Source organism: Pteropus medius, unplaced genomic scaffold, assembly GCF_902729225.1.
Source record: "Pteropus medius unplaced genomic scaffold, Ma_sr-lr_union100, whole genome shotgun sequence".
In the NCBI taxonomy this organism is placed as follows: domain Eukaryota; kingdom Metazoa; phylum Chordata; class Mammalia; order Chiroptera; family Pteropodidae; genus Pteropus; species Pteropus medius.
Window position 1 is genome coordinate 260,655 of NW_024353790.1, and position 23,716 is coordinate 284,370.

Consider the following 23,716-nt stretch of genomic DNA (forward strand, 5'->3'; position numbering starts at 1 on the left):
CACACACACACACACACACACACACACACACAATGTTAGAGAATAGATTATTTTCCCAAAATACAAGAAATAGTAAAAATTATGTCAAAGATACCTGTGCATTCTCATAGTTCATAAGGTTCAAGGAGGAACATTTGATCTCTTTTACGTCCTAAAAGAAGGGAAGGAATCTCATTACAAATCATGAAAGGGGCTACATAGCAAAAATTAAAGGGAGAAGAGAAAAAAAGAAAAGCCCTTTGTGACACCTTCCTCACTCATGAGTTAACTACTAAGGATATAGCCAGGCACAGAGGTGTGTGCATGTTCCCTGTGTTTCTGGAAGACTTAGAAACCAGGCGTTTCGTGTGTAAACCTAGTTCGAGGAGAGCTCATGGAAGGGAGTAGCCACAGAAGGGAAGTATCTGTCTCTTCGTCTTCTCTCTCATCTTCATCTCCCTCTCCTCTCAATCGGGAAGATAGTTCCATTCTTCAGACCTCCTCAGAATCAGCATGAATATCTGTAGAATATCTAAATGTGACGACAGGGCTGAAGAGAATATAATCCTATCAAATACTATACAAAAAAAAGAGCTTGTTATAATTTTACCTTAATAATAATAAAAAAAGATAATTGTGGCTTTGAAAAGTGCCTTATAGATTTCTCTTTAGTGCCTGGAACTGCAAATTGGTGTGCAACAAAACCACATTATCTTTATTTTCCATTAAGTCAGGCTCCAATAAATTACCTTCCTTTCTAACTCTTCAGATTGGTGCCAGTAGTATTTATATATATGACAGGAGAGACATTTTCACTGAAAGGTTTTCTATTAACACGATGCTCTGAAAATAAGTGTGATGCAGTCACAATAGAAAAGGTCTTTTCTGGTTTATTATTTGCTGTATCTAAACAATGTTTTATGCAAAATGGGATAGCAATACTTGTCCAGTTATTACTAGGACTTTTTATTCTGGTGTAATTTTTGATAAATGAAAATGTTTTGTTGGTTTTGCACAATATTTACATTGTGTGTAATTGGATAGAGCTAGTAGAAATATTAAAGTCATTCTCTAGTATTCATTTTGTAAGCTCTTTGCAGTAAGTTGACCAGAGGCTTATTTTCTCTCTCTTTTATTGGTTGAAGTGTTAAATAAAGAATTGATTATATAATGCTAAGTCCCATAATTCAGTGTGTTGGAAATATAATGCCTGTTTATGACAAATTAAGTGGACATAAACATTTTTATTTTAGAGAGAAGTATTTTCTCCCAATTTCTATTTTGTGTGTTAATAGCCATCAGCCTGCGTCTCTATTTTGTACATAGGACGACACAGGCAGAAAATTTTTCAGAAGCAACTCAAATTTCCTCTAAAAAGAGAATTTTGCATCACGATCTCGTTTTTGCATATCTCCCTAAGATTCTGAAAGATATTTGTAAATAGCCCTGTTGAGTGTGTCTCAGTTACTATCTACATATTTATTGACAACTAGTGCTAACCACTGCACCTGATACTAACAGTATAAACATACATCCATCTTTTTCCTTGTGCTCAAGAAGCCCCATGATTTGAGTTCCTGGGGACACACACTTGTAGATAACTACCTGTAAAAGAATGTGTTCTTTGTGATCTAAACACTGTACTTAGGACAGAAGAAGTAATTAATTCTAGCTGAGTAACTGAAAAAGATTACATATGAACTGAGTGATTAAAACTGATCAGAAATTTGCTAAGGGGAAAAGAAGAAAGCGAAGGTATTCTGGGTATCTGTGTTCACATAAAAACCATCTACTCTCCTTTTCCATGCAAGACTAAAAGAAAAATCATTCATTCCTTCAACAAGCATTTAATGAATTTCTACTGTGAACAAGACATTCAGAAACAAGACACTTCTACGTCTGTGTTGTGTTGTAGTCTGTGATTGTTTAGAATCTGGCCATTTTTCTTTGCCCATACTATATATACCACATTTAAAGGTCCAATAAGATGGGTGTAGTTTTTTGAGAAAACTGTATTCATTCATTTATTCATTCAGTCAGTCAACCAACCAACAGTACACACTGAGTGCCTGCCATGTGCTCAACAGTTTTTAGGAAACAACACGGCATCCAAGAGTCGTGTCTATCCAGACAAAATTTTATAAAGAACAGGAGTCATGATTGAGTTTGCTGAATGGCCACAGTTAGGAAGAAAGGAGAGAGAGAAGGACAAGAGGCCTGTAAACCAAGCAGGCCGATCAAAGGGATACAGAGAGGAGGAACAGATCAAGGAGAGGATGGTGCCACCAATGCCCAACGCAGAGAGACTAGTGGGCCACTGAACTGCTCAGCAGTCCCTGCTCCCATGAAGGCCACTGCCAGGAGCATTATGTAGGAGCAGCTGGAGCGGAAGGACCTGTGGAGATAGAAAAGGAGAAACAGGACAGGTAGAAATGAGGTCTCAAGAAAATGTTCTTCACAGTGGCAGAGAACTGCATGTTTAAAGGCAAAATGGACGTATGGATACAATTTATAATTTTTTTTGGTGTCAAATTTCTTGGAATATTTGTTATTTCATGAAAATTCCCTGCTTTGTTTAATACTTAACATATTTTCAGATTAACACAATATGTGAAGAACCGTGTTTGTGTTTGTTCACTGAATATGTCACATATTTATGCACTTTTCCACTGTATTTAAATTATAAGATACAAATGGACACTTGCAATAATAAACAGACCATATTTTTAATGATTATTACATCTCATACAATAATTTTGATTTTTATCGCACGGAATAGTTTTCATTGTAATGGCTCATTTTATTCTGAATAATTTTATTTATACGCTTAAAATATAAAGTCACTATTATATTTTTGCTATGTAAATAAGCAATGTCAACAGTGGAATTTAAAAGAGAATGATTGCAAATGAAAACTGTTATTTTTGAACATATATTTCACAGCATGAGAACAAGTATATTCAGCTGTTCATTTTAAAGAGAGAAAAATGCATTTAAAATTAGACTTGTACCAGTCAGAGACTATATAATTCATGCAGTCTTAAGAAAAATATAAATGCATCGTATCAGTGGGTAAAGAAAAAAATCATTTCAATAAAACATCTGGTGATTAAATATCTCTACATAGAATTTTTTTTTTTAAAGAAAGACAGTTGAAAGTTAGGAATTCAGCATCAAGCCTTTAACATGTTTTTAGAATCAGAAAACTATAGAGATCGAACCCAGGTGATACATAGAAAAAAGTTCTTATTCTGTGAGTAATCTGAGGACACCTACCTTCCATTAACCATTAGCGTTATCACTTTGCTTTCTTCTGAACCAAGATCGACCTTAATTCAAGGTTTGGTGAACCTCAGTATATTAACTATTTTAATGACCTTTATAAAAGATAACAGACCCTCCATGAATTGAAAATGGGCTTTGACCGATTTTCACAGTAGCGGGAATAGATTTGCACTGATCAGATTGTACTCTTGTGCTTATCATCCTGTGGCTTCAGCGTCACACTGTGAGAGAAGCGTTGCTGGATTTGCCAGGCCGTGCGAGACGGAACGTAGCCAGCTAACCCATAGGAGACGAAATCTGTGCCCTTGGCTATGCTAACAAAGCTTCTGCAGCAGGTTGCTGAGCTAAGGAGGTTACCTTGGGTGGCACCTGGCTAAGCTGATGTAATATGCTCACTCAGAGGGAAGTTGGGAGATTGAGCCAGTTTATCTGGGGCACCTCCTGCTCCCTTCTTAGGTCCTGCTTTAATGCCTCTTTTAACTTCTACATTGCTAGTGCCCTTTTCCCCCTTCCCTTATTGCATGCCATCCCACCCTTATCAAAAATCCCTTTCTCGAAAGATGCTGGTGTGTATTTGTGAAAGCCCAAGCATCAAGTCTCCCGAGGTTTTTGAACATTCTTTCTTCAAAGGATCGTTTTTCTCCTTACAGCTATCAAAAGATAATTGCCAATCATATCCAAAATAAATCATTTGAGTGTTTTAGAAATTTCTCCTACAGATTTCACCACAGTGAGTAGCAGAGATATGACTGGGAGAGAGAAAAGCAGGTTTTACATTTATTCATTTTTTTATTTTATAGCGGAAACCCCCAATGGTGGTAGAAGATCTTTTCGAAGACATGAAAGATGGTGTAAAACTGCTTGCTCTCCTGGAGGTCCTATCTGGGCAGAAACTGGTAAGAACTTTTCTGTGATCAGGCTTGTCAAACTTTCCTATTTGGAGCTGGCGGTTGTGGAGTTAGGAGCATACGGAGCTCTGCCCATATAAAAGAAAGTTCTCTTTCGTAGTCAGTAAAACGCCGGAAACACTAGTCTGTGGGTCACTTCTGGGAGCAAGGAATACATTTCCTTTCTTGGTCCTGCACACACACCTTTAGTAGATTTGAACATTGCATGTAGTAGCAGCAAACTTGGAAGGAAGAGCAGAGAACTTCCTCAATAATCAATCATGGTTAATTATTATTACATGTGTATGGTACCCAGGAAGCTAGCTGCAAACTAACATCTGCCTCACTTTAAAAGTTTGTTTTGCATTTAGAAAGGATCATTGGTCCTTCCTGTGTATTTATGTAGTTGTCTGTTGAAAACTAAGCCTGAAGTCCCCATGGCATTTTTTTTATACGCTTGTGGACATTCTCCATCACCAATCATTTGTAACGGGAACGGCATGTTCAGAATCATTTGTTTTTATGCACAGTGGAACCAGCAGAGTAAAAAAGAAAAACATTGACAGTGAGCTATAAAATCTATTTTCTACATTACTCAAATAATAAACTATTTATTTTTTTCTGACTTATTTTTTTTTTCATTTCAGAGTGGTAGAGAAGTAAGTAGTTTGCAAACATAAACTATTTATAAATGATGTTTACCATAATTAGAAAATGGAGCTCAGGAAATAGTCTTCAGGGTGTTGAATAACACGCTAGACACAGGGTTCAAAATTGAGGGTATTTATTTATTCTTTACCTCTTTTATCTTGACAAGAGGTATATTACTTGGATAATTTAGTTTTTGAAAAATATGTTTTTGCCTAAATGTAAATTTCCAATTAATTTTGTGCAAGAAACCCTCAAAATTGCTTTTGAAAAGTGTTGTTTGTTAAAAAATACAAACTGGTAATAATGTATTAAGTCATTTATCTAATCTGATTCACAAGGTAGCAGGTGCTGTCTGTGCCCCAGATGTCACCTCAGCTCCCGTCTGCTTTCAGCCACAGCAGTGGTGGACATACCTTTGTACCCTAACAGCCTCTCCACTCAAGCACTGGTAGGAAGCTCTGGGATTCTGTCCTCAGGGTTTATCAAAGCCACAAACTGCAGAAGGCAGCCCTCAACTGCAGAAGAGTTAATGGTCTCAAAAGACCTTCAACTAGTGGAGGCGAGAATCCAGGAATAAATGCTCCAGTCTGGCATTTGCAGGAGGGTCAATTCTAAAGCGTATTTTACACATCTCACAGAGCATCCTGTGAGCCCAGTTGCCCACAGTGGAGACCTTCAACGCACATCCTTTATTGGCACCTGCCCCCTGTTTCAGTCCCCACGCATCCTCATTCTTGCTACCTGGGATCATCTCCCCAATCAATTACATGTACCCAAGTCCTTGTCTCAGGCTCTGCTTTGGGGGAAATCAAACAAGACCCATATGAGCCTTAGGATGTAGGAGTTATTGAACTGAAATGTAAAATCCCCAGATTATTGATCATCTTCATTTATCCTCCTGAATTAAGCTATTTCATTAAAAGTTGAAGGAACCAATTCAAACGCATATATTTAAGAAATGTATGATTCTAAGTGTCAATACAATTCTGCTATTGTACTTGGCTAACAGTATGCAGAAACCTTCACAGGCATTTAACTGCCAAGCTAAATGATTCTAGAAGAAGCATATTATTTCACATCAGAATCCTATTTCTGTTTAAGTGCCCTACTTGCTCGGACTTAGAATGATAGGATCTTGCAGCTCAGCTCAGTTTCAGAAGGCATCTCAGCATTCTCCTTGAACAGGAAGACAAACTGAGACACAGAAGGACGCTTTCTGATCGAACCTATACTATTTATTTCTATCGAGCCCTTCAAGATCCTGAATTACATAAATGAATTACTCTGAAATGATAAATAAACCTTGGGGATGTTTCTTTAAAATTTGAACATGTAAACATTATGGTTCAGGACCACATTAAGAGGTGAAAAGCATCATTTAGAAGAATGTGGGTCCTAGGCATTCTCCTAGAGCTTTCAAAGGGAGGATGTGGGCAAGAGCATTTCCCATGGGACCATGAACACGGCTCAGGGAATCTATAATTATCTCATAAGCGGGATGCTATTAAGAACATAAGACTTAACATCGTCGTTCACATAGCCCAGGAGTCTGGCTCTGACTGTGATCTTCTGGGAAATGTGGCCAAATGGCTTTGTACTCCTTTTGCCACCAGCAACTCAGGGGGAGGAGGGAGGCTCTCAATGTTCTGGTCCCTCTAATAGCCTATCATCACTCTCTCGTCTATTATTTTTATTTATGGCCCTCAGGAGTTTTTAAGCTTTTAAATTATTATTCTTGGATTCTTCTACATCCCTTGGATATTATTTGTGGAATGTTTACTCTTTAAATCAACCAGTGATTATATGTTTTAAATCGCACATAAACATAGGAACACTAAATTTAATGTTATACTTAAGATTTTTTAAGAATATGAAGAATTGCTATTGAAAAATTAGAAATAATAGAAGCAATATTAATAGAGTTTAAGGAGTGCAGAGAAGCTTCTTATCCATTTTAACCTTCTGTACAGTATTTTTCAAATTCTTTGTCACTTTACATTCAAGATGAGTCAACAGTGAACAGTTGGCACTTAGGAAATCTGGAGCATCAAAGACCCCTGTTTGTTCACCAGGTGACTTTATTAATAATCAATCACATATTTAGAGTGGCAAGAACACTTTAATCTCTTAGAGAAATATATAGGTGAATATCTCTGAGACATCGGGATAGGGAAAAATAATAAGACACAAAACATTGACTGTAAAAGATTGCTACACTTGACTAATACTAAAATTAGAAATGTTTTTAAATCAAAAACCTTTAAAGAAAGCGAATAAAGAAATTAAAAATTGGCCGAAGATATTCACAATACACGTTGTGAAAGGATTAATTAAGAAAAGATTATATCAAGAATATATAAAGTACATCTTCACAACAATGAAGACAAACAACCCAAAGAGAAACCTGGGCAAGAGATGTGAAAAATCATTTTACAAAAGGGACAGACGTTGCTAGAGAACAGAGGAAGAGACAGTCACGTCATTATCAGGGAAACGCAAAGAAAGACCGCAGTGAAAGACCATGTTACGCATTCAACTGAAAAAAAAGATTCAACGTCTGTCGAAATCGAATGTTAGGATATTCATCGGTGGAGTTATAATTGTATTGCTGAAAAGGGTGAAATGTAGTGCAAGCACTTTGGAAGAGTTTGGCATTACTTTAGAAGTTCAAAAGCCACATTGCCTCTGACGCAGCAATTCCGCTCTTAGCTTTGCATCCAGGAGGGACTCTTTATCCTTGTACCAAAGGTAGGATGTGCAAGAGGGATCTGTCAGCATAGATCACGATCAACATAACCAGAAAATAACCCAGATTCACATCAAAAGGAGAGTAGATAGATGTCACAGAATATAGCTGTCAAAATGAAGGAAACACGTGACAGGCAACAACCTGGATGAATCTTAGGAATCAAATATTATGTGGAAAAAATTCAATCTCAAAAGATTAACACAGTGATATCCTTTATGTAAAGCTAACAACCAAAATAAATGTTATTTTAAAGAATGCATATAAATAAAATGAATTCATATGAAAAGGAAAGCGTTGGACTGGATTTGCATGATGATTGCCATGGATGTGGGAAGGCAGGTGGATGGGTGAATGCTGGTGATATTGAGGGGTGTGGCTTTCATACTTAATTTCTGTGTCCTGGCTTTGTTTTACCTGGCAGGTTCGTAGGTGCTTATTACATTATAAAAGATACTTAATTAAATGACTAAGTGAGTGGGCCATGCATGGACCAGTGATGTCAAGTATAAAGGAAGTTCTCGAATTAAGAATAAATAGAAATCAAAAAAATTCAAAAAGTACCTTTTTTATTTAAATATTTGTTTAAAATCGTATCATGAAAATTATTACCTGATACACTATTGATTGGAAAATAAAAGATACTCAGTTTGAGATTTCAGTGGGAGAATGTTTAGTGTCACAGAGAAGAACTCAGTTATGCAACTGTGGAGAAATTGCCTCAATTATGCGTTCGGTTTCTGTAGGTGTAAAGGAGGCTAATACTATCTATTTCACTGAAATTGTTTTGAGTTTTAAAATTAACATCATGACACGTAGAAAGCACACAATACATTTTATTAACTCAAACACAGGCAACCAGAACATACCATTGTGTCAATAACATTTTTATTCTCAGAATCCCATTTTTTAACCTTGGCTCATGTGCTCTAAGTATTTTGGTCATCCAAACGGAGTGATGTTCCTAATACTGTCAATAACCCCTCATGCTACTTTAACCGAAAAAAAAAAAAAATGGTGAGTGACCAAGAGTCCATTCTTTTCTTCTTTAAATCTCCTTTTTTTAAATCAAATTTATTGGGGCGACGTTGGTTAATAAAATTATATAGGTTTCAAGCGTACCATTCAATAGTATGTTGAAGTAACTCAGACAGAAGTAGAGAACCATATGATTTCACACATATGTGGGATATAAAACTAGAAGAATACTTTTTTAAAGACTTTATTTTTTAGAGCACTTTTAGGTTTACATCAAAATTCAGAGAAAAGTACAGAGATTTTTCATAGACCCCTTGCCCTCACACATACAGCAAGAGTATTTTTCATAAAAATATTTCCCAACTTATAGGACTGCCAGTTTCAATAGAAAATGTAGGAATTTTATAAATTTCTTCTCTAAGACCTACAGAAACCTGAAAGGCAAAGGCAGTAACAGATGAGCTGAGAATGGATGCCTGTATTGAGTGAATTAATACACATATGTGGTCCTGTATGGATAATGCTCTTTTATGCATAGGCCGACCTTTATAGAAATTGAGTTATGCTGGTGGTTCTTGAATATTCTTCAAGTACATTTTAATACATATAAATAGATTTAATAACTATCTTTTTAATGTGTGCATTTGGCCTATTCTTGTTCTCCTTCTGCAGCCTTGTGAACAGGGACGCCGTATGAAGCGCATCCACGCCGTGGCTAACATCGGCACGGCACTCAAGTTCCTTGAAGGAAGAAAGGTGAGAGAAACTAAACACTTCTTGAAGTGTTTCAAGAAGGAGGTGTGGGCGTGCTGACGGTTTCGATATTGTCTGTGGAGAAAAACCCAGCATACACATGCAATATTATCGTTATTATTGTTAGACTTACAGAAAAGTGGCAAAAAGGGCACAGAGATTTCACATCTATGTTTCACGAGCCAGTTTCGTCTAATGTTAAGAATTTACACATAGCACGTATACGTATGGAGAGTGTAATTCCCAAAATGTGGAAGTTAGCATCGGTATGTGACTTTTAACTAAAGAATAGACATTTATCTAATTTCATCAGTTTTCCTTCAGTGTCTTGTTTCTGTCCCGGGGAGCAAGCAGTAACACACCTTGCACTTGATCGTTGTGGCTGCTCTGTCCCTTCAGCTCTGTGATGGTTCCTCATTCTTTCCTTGTCTTTCATAACTTCGACACTTTTGATAACTGCCGCTCAGCTATTTTGGAGAGCGTCTTTCGAGTTGGGTTTGTATGAGGACGTCTCATGATTAGATCAAGGTTACACACATTTGGCAAGAATTCCAAGGAAGTGATGTCGCATTCCGCATGCATCATATTAGTGGATATAGGATATTAGTGGATATAGGATACGGACATATCTTATTGCTGGTGATGTTAAGTTTGGTCACTTGTAAGGTCATCTGCTGTTTTTTATTTTTAATGGTAAAATTCTTATTTTCCTTTTATAATTGAGAAACAGCTTAGATGAGATCATTGAGATCATGCTAACATTCTGCTTTTTCTCAAACTTTGCTCACTGATTTTAGCATTGATTGCCTTCAGTAATTAATTTATGTGCCATTTGCATAATGATGATTTTGTATTTCCCTCATTTCCTTCTACATGTATTAAAGGGAACTGTTCTGTAAGAAAAGATGTCTTTTCTCTCCCCATTTATTCATTCAATTATTTAGTTCAGAATAGACTCATGGATATTTATTTTATTCTATAGTTATAATTGAATACTACTATTATTACCACCATTTTGTTGTTCGAACCATTCTAGCTTGGCCATGAAGAGTTCTTTCAGGCTGACTCCTGCTTATCTTGTATTTTCCCTGCCCCAGTCCTGTAAATCAACCACTTCTCTAAGGAAGCCTTGTTCCTTCTACTGGCAAATGGCAATTAGAAGCCAAGATTTGATTGCTAAGTGTGCTCATTGCTACTGAGGTTTCATTGCTCCTGGGCCCTCTCAACAGGCAGATCTAGAAAATATGTTTACTAACCTGGATATCTTTCTCTGTCCTTCTCCATAGCTTCTGCTATGTGTGTGTGTATAAATCATTAGCTGGAGCTACTACTTCTGATTTCAATCTAACACCACAAGGTTTATTTTAACGTTCCATGCTTGTTAGTTTCTGCTCTCTCCTGCAGTGAGACCCTGGCTCTCGTCTACAATATACTTACTCATTTTTCAGCCCTAGTATGCACATGAAGTAGTTACAGAATTGAAAACCCATGCCCTTATGAGAAACAGATTTACTAACTGGAGAACCTTATTCGTGTGCAGTTTTTTGGTCCTTAGCATTACAATATTTAGTCAAAAAACTGTTTTCCAAATTTGCTTAGGTTACTTCTGTTTTTCCCATGCTAAACTTTTAGTGTGATTACGTTATTCGTTTAGAGTTTAGGTAATAGAGTTCTATCCCATTTGAGTAACGCCTTCCCCCTCCCCAAACATTCTAGTTAATTACTTTTTTATGTATATGCTGGGGAATGAGATATTACTATGATTCTAAGAATAAAAGTTATACTTAGAGAAGTACCACTCTAATTCTCATTCTTACCGCTCCATTATCATTTCCTTCTGTTTCACTCCCCTTCACACTTCTAGGTAATCGGTCTCTCTCATTTCTCATTTACCATGCCTGTATTTCCTTTGCACAGAGGAGCAGTGTACTTTCACATGCCACCTTCTTTCTTACATGAAGAGTACCATACTTACCATACTATCGACACACTCTCACACTTTGCTTTTTTCATTTAACGGTACGTCTTAAAATCATCCAACTCAGTTCATGGAGATCCTCATTCATCTTCACAGCTGTATGATATTCTATTGTCTGGACGTGCCAGAGTTTATTTAACCACCCTCTTATGAATGAGCATTTAGGTTATTTCTAATATTATTCAAACAGAAACAATGATGCAGTTAATAACTGTGCATATATACTTTCATATTATTGGAAGTGCATTTTGGGGGTATATTCCTTTCGATTGTTGGATCTAAAGGTAAGTGTACATGTAGTTTTGTTAGGTGTTGCCATATATCTTGCCAAAAGGGTTGTACCAATCCTCTTAGATTTCATCCCCTTCCCAGATTTTCTGGAAACATTTTCAGTCTCTTCGGATGTCTTTCTATTGCCCAACCCACCCTCCTATGCTATTAAGATGTTATTGTAAGTTTAATAGGATTCTGCAAGAGAGAGAAGATGGGAGGTGGGAACCTATGCTCCATAAACCCATTGTGGAGCACACAGTTTTTAAAGAGAGAAATTAATTCTGAAAAACATTATTCTTCTCAAGTTGAGCAAAAGATCATTAGGTTCTATAATAAGCTGCATATGTTAGTTTCATGGTACAGTGGGTTGCGGTAGAAAATTCAACTTACATTCAGCCATGTTTTTAAAAAGAATAGTATACAAGGAAAGGGAAATAATCTGGCCTCTGCGAAATGCATTACGGTCTCCCTCGGTATCGGGGCGATTGGCTCTGGAACCCTGCAAATACGAAATCCAAGGATGCTCAAGTCCCTCATATAAAAAGGCCTAGTATCTGCGTATAACCTCTGCGCATCTTCCTACATCCTTTAAATCATCTCTAGATTACTTATAATACCTAATACAATGTAAGTGCTATATAAATAGTTGTCACACTGTATTGTTTAGGGAATAATGACAAGAGATAAAAGTCTACCTTTTCAGTGCAAACACAACCATCATACACAACCATAGTACACGTCGGCAACAATGTAACTTTTTTTAGAGTATTTTCCATCTGGTCTGGAACCCAAGGATACAAAAGGCCAACTGTAATCTTATCATTATTGGGATATATTCTAAATTTGTGGACCATGGATACTAAAATGGATGTGGAGAATATTCTGGATAAGTTTTGAAACTAATCAAAATGATTATGAAGACCACAATAGGTTCCGTTATAAAAGGTTAAAGAAATTCAATGCTTTTATTGTTCACAAACATGTTGTAAATGTCTTACTCTGCGCTAAATTTAAAATAAGTAGACATATAAGCTTATAATCTATAGCACTTCTTAATTTTTTTCTGTCTTGGAACATGATGAATGAACATTACCAGTGAGGCAAAAATCCCATGGATTTATTTCAAATGATTTTATTTCAAATTATTTCAAATGATTTTTGTGCCAGTTTTACACTATCTTTATTGAGGTATAACTAGTAAATTTAAACTAATTACTAAAGCATAAAGCATTTGTGAGATGATTTTTGCATCTGATAAATTTTTATTAAAGTTAACCATTTATAAACTCTGAACTTTATTATTATTAATAATACATCTCATGAAATCATGGCTGAGAATTATTGAGCTAGAAGTTTAAGGAATACTTTATTTTTTTTTTGTATTGGTTTAGGGATTATGAGAAAGATGATGAGCAGTTAATTGTATTCTATAGAGACTGACTAAGATAAATCGATTTTGCTTGGACTTAGAAATAACTTTTTTAACAGTTGCGAAGGCATTGAAATGAAAATTGGGAACAATTGTAGACAGATTAATATGTGTCCTCAATACTTTATAGTTATCAGTGCCCCAAAGTAAGGAACTGAACTTTAAACGTCTCTTTCTATTTTACTATTTCTTACCTTTCCTTTGTCTTTAAAATATATTCCTCAAATAATGCTCTAAATTTACTACCTACATTTTTATTCCCTTTGAACAAACGCTGCTGATTTTGAAAGGCTATTTATGTGTGTATATCATCTTCTCCCTTTGTTTTTCATGTCAGTCCATGTACAGAGGATCACCGGTTAGTACAAATTTTAGAATCTTTAACTCCTGACTTTTATAGGTAAAAGAGAACATAAGTTTCATGCTATTTGGTAGCAAACTTCAAAGTAAGTGCATCTTCTTAAACTATTTATCACAGTTTCTTTTAAGTTCCAGTCAACTTCTAAATGTAAAGAATGACCCTTTTTTTTTTTTTTCTGTCTGGCATTTTGTTGGTAATTCTTTGCATGATGCCACATTTTTCCAACTTAAACAAGTTTTTGAAATTCATTTGATAGTAATTTTTATTGTGTGCACCTAATGAATGCTCTTGAAATTTCCACTGAAACCATGTGCCTGTTTGTTTTTCTGGCTCACATTACTTACTGGTGTGTGTTATTACATAGGCATGACCGAGTTTTATTGCTGTCTAATGAAGTGCTCATTATTGCATACTTAAACAAGCTATAATTTTCTAGTACATTACTAGTACAGTTTTTCTTTTTAAACAGATTAAATTAGTCAACATTAACTCTACCGATATTGCTGATGGCCGACCCTCAATAGTTCTTGGACTGATGTGGACCATTATTTTATATTTCCAGGTATTGTGCTACAGTTCCCTTTTAAGTAGTATAATGTCATGGAGGGAGGTCATAGCAGACGTTTAATGATGCTCTGTCATTTGTCATGCCTCTGGGGTTGATCCTCAAGCTGGCAGGCATATGACTTTCACAGATACATTGTTTTTTGGAAGCAGAATTTCCTCTTCTTCCCTGTAAAGGTGTTATAGATAAAACTCCCCCAAAGAACTCTGGCAAAGGCACCCACTCTGAAAAGTGGGCAGAACACAGTGAAGATGAAATGTTGGTACAGGAAGTTCAGAAAATTTATCTTTGTTATCTGGAAGGGACCGGTTCTATGCTCCCATTAGATGTTAGGGGGAGAAATTAACTTGCCATTCCGTTCACAATTGTAGCTCTAGCCCTTAGATTTTTTTTTTTTTAATTGACTTTATTTTTTAGAGCAGGTTTAAGTTCACAGCAAAATTGAGTGGACGGTACAAAGATTTCCCATATATCCCCTGCACCTACACACGCATAGCTTCCCCATAATGCCCCCTCAGAGCAGCATATTTGTTACAATTAATGAACCTGTATTGACACATCATTGTCAAAGTCCATAGTTTACATTGGGCGTCACTTTTGGTGTTGTACATTCTATGAGCTTAGATAACTATTAGATTTTACTTATTTGTTCTTGTATTTAACAAGTTTTAGATGCAGGGAGACATACAAAGAGTAGAGTAGAACATCAGTCCTGCCATTTAAGAGCTTACTTTTTGCCAGCTGTGTTAAGATAAACCATTTTTAGTTGGAAAAGTGAAACATCTGAGGGAAGAACAAAGATAATTTCTGTCTACTGTGAACGTACAGATCGAAGAGTTGACCAGCAACCTGCCACAGCTGCAGTCCTTGTCCAGCAGCACGTCCTCTGTGGACAGCACGGTCAGCTCGGAGACTGCCAGCCCCCCGAGTAAGCGCAAAGTGGCCACCAAGATCCAGGGAAATGCTAAGAAGGCTTTGTTAAAGTGGGTTCAGTACACAGCAGCCAAGTAAGTACCAAGACTTTGGTTAAATTTGAAACTCTTGAATAGTTTGGGTTATCGATTTATTACTGAGCACCTCTTCCAATGATGGCAAAATTTGAGGAGACATTTCAATGAATGGCTTTGCTTCACGGTCTTGTTCCACTCTTTTCTTGAATTAAAATATAAACACACATTGTCACTAATGCTCTAGAAGATACTGCCATAAAAGTAATTCCTTCTTCATTCCTGCAATTGGGCCTGATTAAGTTGTTTAATCCCTACACTTTTATTAGCATGAGTGCTAATTCTATTTGTTACTGTTTGGACTTTTTTTCCTATTAAATAATCTTTCCATAGATAAATTGAAAGTTTAAACTTAATTATCTCTTCGTAAGACTATTGAGTTCTGTTTAATAATAATGTGAATTAAGTTCCACATTCTGAAATAATTATATTTGTTTTTATTTCTTGAGACTTTCTAGCAATTTTATTTTTTATTTTTTTCTTTGATCTCATCTTTTTTCTGGAATGTAAATTCCTTTGTCAACTCCAGCTTTATGGACAGATAATTTTCTCTTAGTTTGTTTCCTTCTAGGTATAATAAATTTGCATGTGTGTACATTTATGTGATAATGCTGGATAGGAAAGTACTACTCACAAAAAGTATCTTTTCATAGCAATTTCAATAGAGTTTTCAATTGATCATACCAATATTTTATGGAGAAATGTGGTCAATGGTAAGATCTCTTCATATAGAATTTGTGCTTTTGTATAATTTTCATAAATGGTATGTAACATTAATTCACTTTCTGTTATTTTGCATGCCTTAATCTAATCTGAATCATATTCTCTACTTCTGGAAAACAGATGTAAACAAATACTTATTGTTATAAAATATTCAGGTGCTAAACATAGGGAATTCTATTTTTAAAGTGTTTGAAGAGCAAAAATAAGGAAAGAAAAAATAAACATAAAGAGATATGATTAGTGTTGTTTATATAGTTTTGTTTAATTTTTAAAATGTATTGGTGGCTTTCTAAGTTGGGGCATATTTTTATGATTCAAGTTGCAGTTAAAAATATTTCTGAGAGCAAACTGTAATAGAAATGAAATAAAAAGCCGTTTTCACATTGCCGGCGTACTGTTTGCATCCCTCTGCATGGGTGTTTCTTGTCTCTTGCGGTTTAAGTGGGTGAGGAGGAGAAGCGTGTGGGACAAGAGGAATCTGGTGACCACATGTTAGGACACTTGTCTTGATGCTGTTACAGTAAAACTTTGTAATAATGTCGATTGTTCCACACAGCAGTAAACTAACCAAAAATTAATTGATTTTCACTTATTATAGCAGCTTGAAGTAAACTCAGATTTAATGCCGGAGGAGTTTTCCTGTAGTAGTTTTGTTTTACACAGGGTGTGACAGGTTTCAAAGATGTGCAAGGGTCTAATGATAACTAAAAGTCATTTCTGCAACTTGTACACTTGTAACATCAGTGGAAGTTGTATTTTACTTATCTGGATAAATGTCCAGATTCATGGACCCAAGAGTTCTTTCACCCATCAGCATATCGGTCAAGTCCATTTATTTTACAGCTGTGTAAGATGCAGAGATTTCGGGAGACGTCTGTTCTCTGCCACAAACATTCTGGAATGAACACATGATACTATTTTGCTGCTGAATTGTTGATAAATTTTCTAAAAGCTGCTTTTCACATTTTCCCAGTCTGCATTTTTCAAGTAACCTCTTACCTGACGTGGATAAAGGATTTTAGAATCTGTACCCATTTTAGTATATGACATGTTTGCAAACTGATAATCTGTGAGATTCTGTAGTCTGAAGGTTTATTGGTCTGAAGATGGCGAGAAAGGATAAAACATCCAGTAAACACCAGACAAATTGTCAGAGTCTATTTACAGTTTTCATATAAAATTTCTAAATATTTGAGAAGTAAATAAAAAACTGTTTTTTTTTTACCAATTTCATTACTATGGGTACGTACTCTCAGAAATGAAAGCATTCAGTTATAGCATATCTGACATTTGCATATCTTGTTTTCAAATGTCTAAGAACAATTGTATTTTAGGACAAAAATTAACAAGGTAATGAGACAAGTGAAGATATGTATATCATATCCATTCAAAATAACTTAAAGTAAATATGTATTAGAGGTCAGAAATGCCTATAAGTGGGACATACTTCATCATTTCTTTAAGTGATATATCTAAGTTTCTATAAGTTTGTATCCCTTTTTAAAGTGATGTCTCTAAGTTTTCTTTGGTTTTTGTATCTAAGATTCTTAAATGAAAGGTTTAGGCTAAAACTAAAACTTTGTTTAAGTACTTTGATCTAATACAAAACACTATCGGAGTGTGTGTGTGTGAATATTCGACAAATATAGAAGAAGAAAATGTACTAAAATGTTTAAATTATTCCAACATAATAGGTATTTAAGGAAACATTGTATATATTTAATTTTGAAAATGTCTAAAACAATAAAAAGTTCAAGAAAATCAGAAAATATGTAATTACATGATGACTATTTATAAGCTAATTATTTATTTACACTTTACCTTATTTGGTTAAAAATAATTTAAGATGGCTTAAGAGATTGCATACAAAAACATTTTTAAATGAAGAAATGTGGACAAAGGGAAAATGTAGGTAGAAAAGTAAGATGAAGCCAGAGGCAAATGTACGAATTAATGGATAACAAGCACATACTGCTCAATGTGGGTAGATATTGGTCAGTTTGTCAAACACTGGCTGAAAAAAATTATATCTGTACTACGAAAGACAGAAACTCTAAGAGAAGATTCAAGGTTACTTTACAAATACTGGAGTCTTACAAAACTGTTCTTTAAATATTTATTCATGAAGCTAGTGATTAGATTCAATGATGCTATTTTTAGGACTATATATTTTATGCAAACTGAATGTACATTGGTAAAACATAATATAAAGTGAATCTTAAGTTTACTGAGATAAAATTTAAGAGCACTTACCAACTTTCTATATTGATCATTTTATTAGTCATATGTATTATATCTTATAGTTCATGGAGATTTTGAGAATATAGGGTAAAAAAGAACTGAGTGATGTTATTTCTGCTTTACTTAGAAACAACTGTAGTAAGACTAATTTTTTAATTATCTACTGACTGTTACCTAATTAATCGATCACCTTTAATGACTCTAAACTTGAGAGATATAACTGTTGCTCAAATATCTTTACCCTTTTTGGAACTGCCTTTATGGTTGACAGGTTTCATGTAGAAAAAATAACTCATTGTAAGCTTACTTCACTTCTGTTTTCAACGACAAAATATGACTACTAACTTGAATCACTTTTAATTATCATAACTGGCTTTGAATCAATTAAATCTACCACTAAAGAACAAATACTTGCCGCCAAGGCATTGCCCTCAAAGGAATTCAAAAAAAAATTTAAAAAAAGAGTTTAAGAAAACAATTTGATCTGTTGGGTAATGGGAATCATTTGACTCCTTTATGACTAATGCACAGATATGACTGCCTCCATCTGCATTTGTTCATTCTAATGCATTTGATATAATTCAGACCCATTTGACAATGTCTATTGTAACCTATGCATATATAACAATTTACTAATCATTATCATTAGAAATGTTAGATACTTTTTTCAAAAAATATACAATGATGAATTATTATCATTTTTGGTATTTTTCTAATCTTACCTTTTTTTTAAATTTTGCCAGACATTTTTCTCTAAATTGATTTCTTTTAAAAATGTACTTTAAATTGAGTATCTCGATTACTGAAAAATCTAATATAGAAAACTTTAAGTATGGAACTAGAATTTCTACATCTTATCTTCTTACCTTCTAAAAATATTGTTTTGCTTACATTTTCTCAAAACCGCTTAACTGGTATAGCTCACTGTACATCATTCCTTGCTGAACAAGGTCAGATTCTGCCTGAGGCCTTCAGGAAAATGCATATTATCTATTCAGAATGTGACATTATTTTATTTTATTTTATTTTTTTATCACATGAAGGCAGACTGGAATAGAAGTAAAAGACTTTGGGCGGAGTTGGAGAAGTGGGGTTGCCTTTCATTCAGTCATCCACGCTATCCGACCAGAACTAGTAGACTTGGAGAGGGTCAAAGGAAGATCTAACCGAGAAAACCTGGAGGAAGCCTTCACTATTGCTGAGACGGAACTGGGGATCCCCAGGTTGCTAGATCCTGAAGGTACGTTGACTACTTGTTGGCTCAGCTCATCAGGTTTGTATCTCACACCCGGAAATTACAGGTGACTTTCAAGACTCTATTTGAGGCCAGAAAACTTGAGGAAAGCAAAAAGAAATAGTACCATCCTGCATTGATATTTTCTTAAAATATTATTTGCTGCTAAATTCAGGAGCAAAGTGCTCTGAACAGCACTCTGACATTGGAGGTTCAGCTAGGGGAATTGTACTTACTCATTATATTTATGGGTGGAATGAAAATTTTAGAAGCATGTGTTTGGGGGCGGAGAGGTGTCACACAATAAAGGAATTACTCTATTACTATAACTCCAAAGAATCTGGAAGAAATAAAAGATTATTAGTAACTTAAGATCATATCTTTAAAAGGTCAGTCATTAAATACTTAGAAATAACGGCAATCATCCAGTGTTTTGGTGCCTGCTAATCAAGAAAACTATACAAATGACTGACTAATATTTTTCATCCCATTGTTTGGTACATTTTTATAAGACTGCGAATTTAAGATTTTTCTGGAAATGGAGTTAACTCTTTCAAGCCTTCAAAATATAATTTTGACATTTTTAATAAACATAAAAAAACGAGTAAGTTGTTTGTTATGTTGAAATAAAAGGGTAAAAGTAAACTTTCCAAATGTCATGGAAGTTTTTTCTTTTGGTTGGCAATTATGGAAATTTTTATTGACAAATGCAGAAATATGTACACAGTGAAAGTAAGTTATTTTTAAAGGTGAGATTTCAGAATGAACATTTCTAGCTCTAAAACAATGTCACTAAGTGGAGACACTGTGTTTTCAAAAGTAAGCCTAAGAGACCTACAGGGGTCTGGTTATAAATTTCTGCCTGATTTCGTCTGAGGTCAGGGAGCAGCCTCGTGATCCCTAGCCTTTTAGGAACATGCTTTGGGCCCCTCAATTCACTTGGAGAGCCAAAGTTTCAAGGCTTCCCACTTTGTTTCTGCACATGAAGACCCGATAGTATCCAGTACACTGACTCAGCTCAAGGGGACAGCCACATGTCTATCTGAACCCTCAACTTCGGAGCATTTACCAGAGCTGAAAGTTTTCCTAGACGAGATGAGATGAGAGTATAAAAGTTTCCTTCATATCCACTAGACAAGAGGACCTTAATATTTTCTTAGATGATCAGAAAATGAGATTGCCCAAATCCCAGGCTATCCCAGGTCTAAGGTGATCCTTTATTTTCCTAGTGAGAACTTCCCTATCAAAAAGTTATGTAGTCAACTTGAATGTACAAACTTTTAGGGATACGGATTAAATAGACCAAAATCTATTATAATAATTATTTTGTCATTTGTTATGCATATACTTAAAAGCATGCACTGTGTTTAAATCATGTATTAAATGTTGCTTTTCTTTCCATTTTCACATTTCATAAAAATTTTACTCATTCTTCACATGTGTCTTCCATATCGGTGATCTTGTCATTTTTAAAATCACCTTTGAGTCATCTGACAAATTCCAGAATACATTATGTTTTTTTCCTTTTAAGTCGTTTGAGTTGCTGTACTTTTTAGATCCTACATCAATAGTCCTTAGAAATGAAATCTTAAAGCACAAGGAGCATTACAAAATAGTAAGGTAGTTATATATTTTGCTATTTTTTGTTTGTTCTATTTTATTCTTTGCTCTACAGGTACATATTTTATATTGGTAGTCTCCAAAATGTAATCACTTTGTCATTGTCTTTAAAAGGGGTATTTAAAAGACTTTTTTGCTTTTTTTGACTCATTGCCATTTAATACTTTTTATTTATATAGTCTTACACCCATGTAATTATTATATTTGTATAAATTTCTTTGCCTGATTTTATTAGGTAAACATTCATAAACTTCAAATGACAATGATCCAAATCTTGTCAGACTCTGTCTCTTTCTAAAAGTAGTTGTTGTACAAAGTACAGTAATTTAGAGAGAATGTTCCATAATGGAGAGGATTTCTAAGGAATTGTACATAAGGCATCTTCCTCTTTTCTAAAGCAGAATTTGTGGGGGTTGAGGGTTATTTACATTTGGCTATATGTAGTTATCCAAGCTATATAGTCACTTATCATTCAGTTCCAAACCTGTGTTTTAAATACTACCCCAATTCTGGAATTTATATATTATTTGTGTCTTACTAACTAGAGAGAATGCCTGCATAACCATATAGTATCTCAGATTTCTGATTATTTAATGTGGGGATTTAAATGACAGAAGTACTACTTCCCTAAAAGCTCTGAGTTAAAATGTGTCATCTTTATGAATCATAAAATTTCCACCTTGTATTATCCAGGCTGTACTTGTTTCCCCTTTTCCTCTCCACCAAATCTCTAAATATTAATTCTATTTTTCTTCTGCATTTAGGACAGGTTTTTTTGTTTTTTGTTTTTGTTTTTGTTTTTGTTTTTGGTATATCAGCTAGATTTCAAAGTTTGTATTATTATAATCTAATTAGTGGTAGTTAGTTAATGCATGTTTGGTTTGGGTTTTTCAGATGTCGATGTGGATAAACCAGATGAGAAGTCTATTATGACCTATGTAGCCCAGTTTCTGAAACATTATCCTGACATTCACAACACAAGCACTGATATGCAAGAGACCGATGTAAGTATTTGTTTTTCTTCAAGTGTTGATAGTACACCCAATGATGATGACTTTGGTTTTTAAGCATGCTATTTTCAAAATATTAAATTGCAATGCATTTTCATATAACAACTGAGTAAAAGTAAGTACCACCAACTGGGGAGGTAATAATAGGAAAAGACTTCTCTGATTTGAATGTTGGATATGACAGAGATAATATTACTAATAATAAATGCTGGATATATAATACTGATGAATTAAAAATGAAGAAAGATAGCAGTGTCGGGAAACTCCATTTTAGTATTTTGAAGATTGAAATAATTTTATATCCATCATGTCATTAGCACATCTACATTTTTAACCCCCTTGTTCTGCTAGATCTGATGAAATCTATTTTTGACTATTAGATTTTATTAGATAAGTTGTTACTCACAGCAAACATATGAAAGTATGGCAAACTTGTAAAAGTTCTCATTATTCACTATGGTTAGATTTTTAAGCCTTTAATTGTTTAAATGACATTTATACTTTTTGTATTGCTCAAATGACATTGTTCATTGTCATAAAGAAAAACATAACCTGGGAAAAAAAAAGAAATTTTTTTTCTCTATTTGACCTTTTAGAGAAAAACTATTCTAGAAAAAAAAATATGTTACTATGAGTTCCCAACATTTTTCTGTGTATATGTGGATTCATATATTTTAACAAAAATAAAATCATAGTATACATAGAGCATAATATTCTTTTTCTGTTACATTATACAAAAGTTTTTCCATTTTCTCCAGGTCATCATATAGATGCACAGTAATTTATCCAATCTTAATTCTTGAAAATTTATGATTTTTTACTATTATAAACAGTGCTTCTATGAACAATTTTGTAATAAAGCATTGTCTTACAGTTTTCTTAGAAGTGGAATTTCTGGGCTAAAGAACATACAGAGTTTTCGTGCTTTTTGAAATTCTTTTTCAAATACCCTGTATGAAAGTTTGTCCCATTTTATATTCCATTTAGCAAACCAGAATGCCTATTTCCCTAGTCTTTAACACAATTGATATTACCATTCTCCTAATCTGTTAAAAGTAGTATTTGTTTATTATAAAGAAGTGGATGTACTGCTGATTTTATAGTTAATTAGAAGGCCAAATGACATCAGGGAAAGTAATAAATAAACTTTTCAAAATTTGTTAAAAACTATCTCTCTGTCCTCATTGCTTAGGTCACATCTAGAGGATTTTGTTTGTTTATTTGTTTGTTTAGAGCAGTTTTAGATTATAATGGAGAACAACAAGAAAAACAGAAATCTTAAAATTTGTTTTCTAAATAAACTTCAAAACAGGTTTAAGAAAAGGAAAGGCCAGGGGAACATAGCCCAAAGTTTTCAACTAGGAAAAAGTATTGCACTAATAGAAATCAATGACTTCCTAAAAGAATTAAGCGAAACAATGGTAACTGATGTTTCCTCGGTTGCTTGGAGGAAGGTAATCCAGCATTTGACAGAACGATCTCAGTTTCTTTAAAACTATAGCTTCAGGAAGACTTTTTTTATTCCTTGGCAGGCTGCAGGCACAGACATTGACCACCTGAGTAACTTTAAGTAGCGAAGTAAATTTCTATGAAGCCCCACAGAAGGCAAAAGCACAGACAGTGCAAATCCTTGTATAGATTGAGGCATGTGTGCTTTAGAGCTATTAGGGAGATTTCTGGGTTTTGAGAATATAATCAGGTGTGGATGCTGCTGTATGAATAAGAAAGTCTAAAGAAAGCATACTAGACTTAATACAGCATTGAGAAAGTCAGCTTTCCATCTGATTTTCATATATCATATATTTCTATTTACCCAACTGGATTTATTTCTGATCTGGTTTCTGAGTTTGTACTATTTTAATTTCTCCGACATTAATTATCTCTCCAGATGAGTAAATTCTGTGGCTGAAAAAGTCTGGGAAACAAAAAGGGATGCTTTCATTAGTGCTCACGAGCGAGAATTTTAGGCAAAAATCCTTAGAGATTTAAAACACAC

At 34.6% G+C, this 23,716-nt stretch overlaps 1 protein-coding gene across 1 annotated transcript in view; it reads left to right on the forward strand.

The window, feature by feature from the left end:
- SYNE1 (spectrin repeat containing nuclear envelope protein 1) overlaps positions 1–23,716 on the forward strand; it is a 406,416-nt gene that overhangs the window by 81,266 nt on the left and 301,434 nt on the right. Inside the window, exons 4-9 of the mRNA XM_039851332.1 lie at positions 4,065–4,160; positions 9,199–9,282; positions 13,790–13,882; positions 14,714–14,892; positions 18,900–19,096; positions 21,605–21,714. Coding sequence (XP_039707266.1) covers positions 4,065–4,160; positions 9,199–9,282; positions 13,790–13,882; positions 14,714–14,892; positions 18,900–19,096; positions 21,605–21,714 — 759 coding nt within the window. The remainder of the gene's footprint in view (positions 1–4,064; positions 4,161–9,198; positions 9,283–13,789; positions 13,883–14,713; positions 14,893–18,899; positions 19,097–21,604; positions 21,715–23,716) is intronic.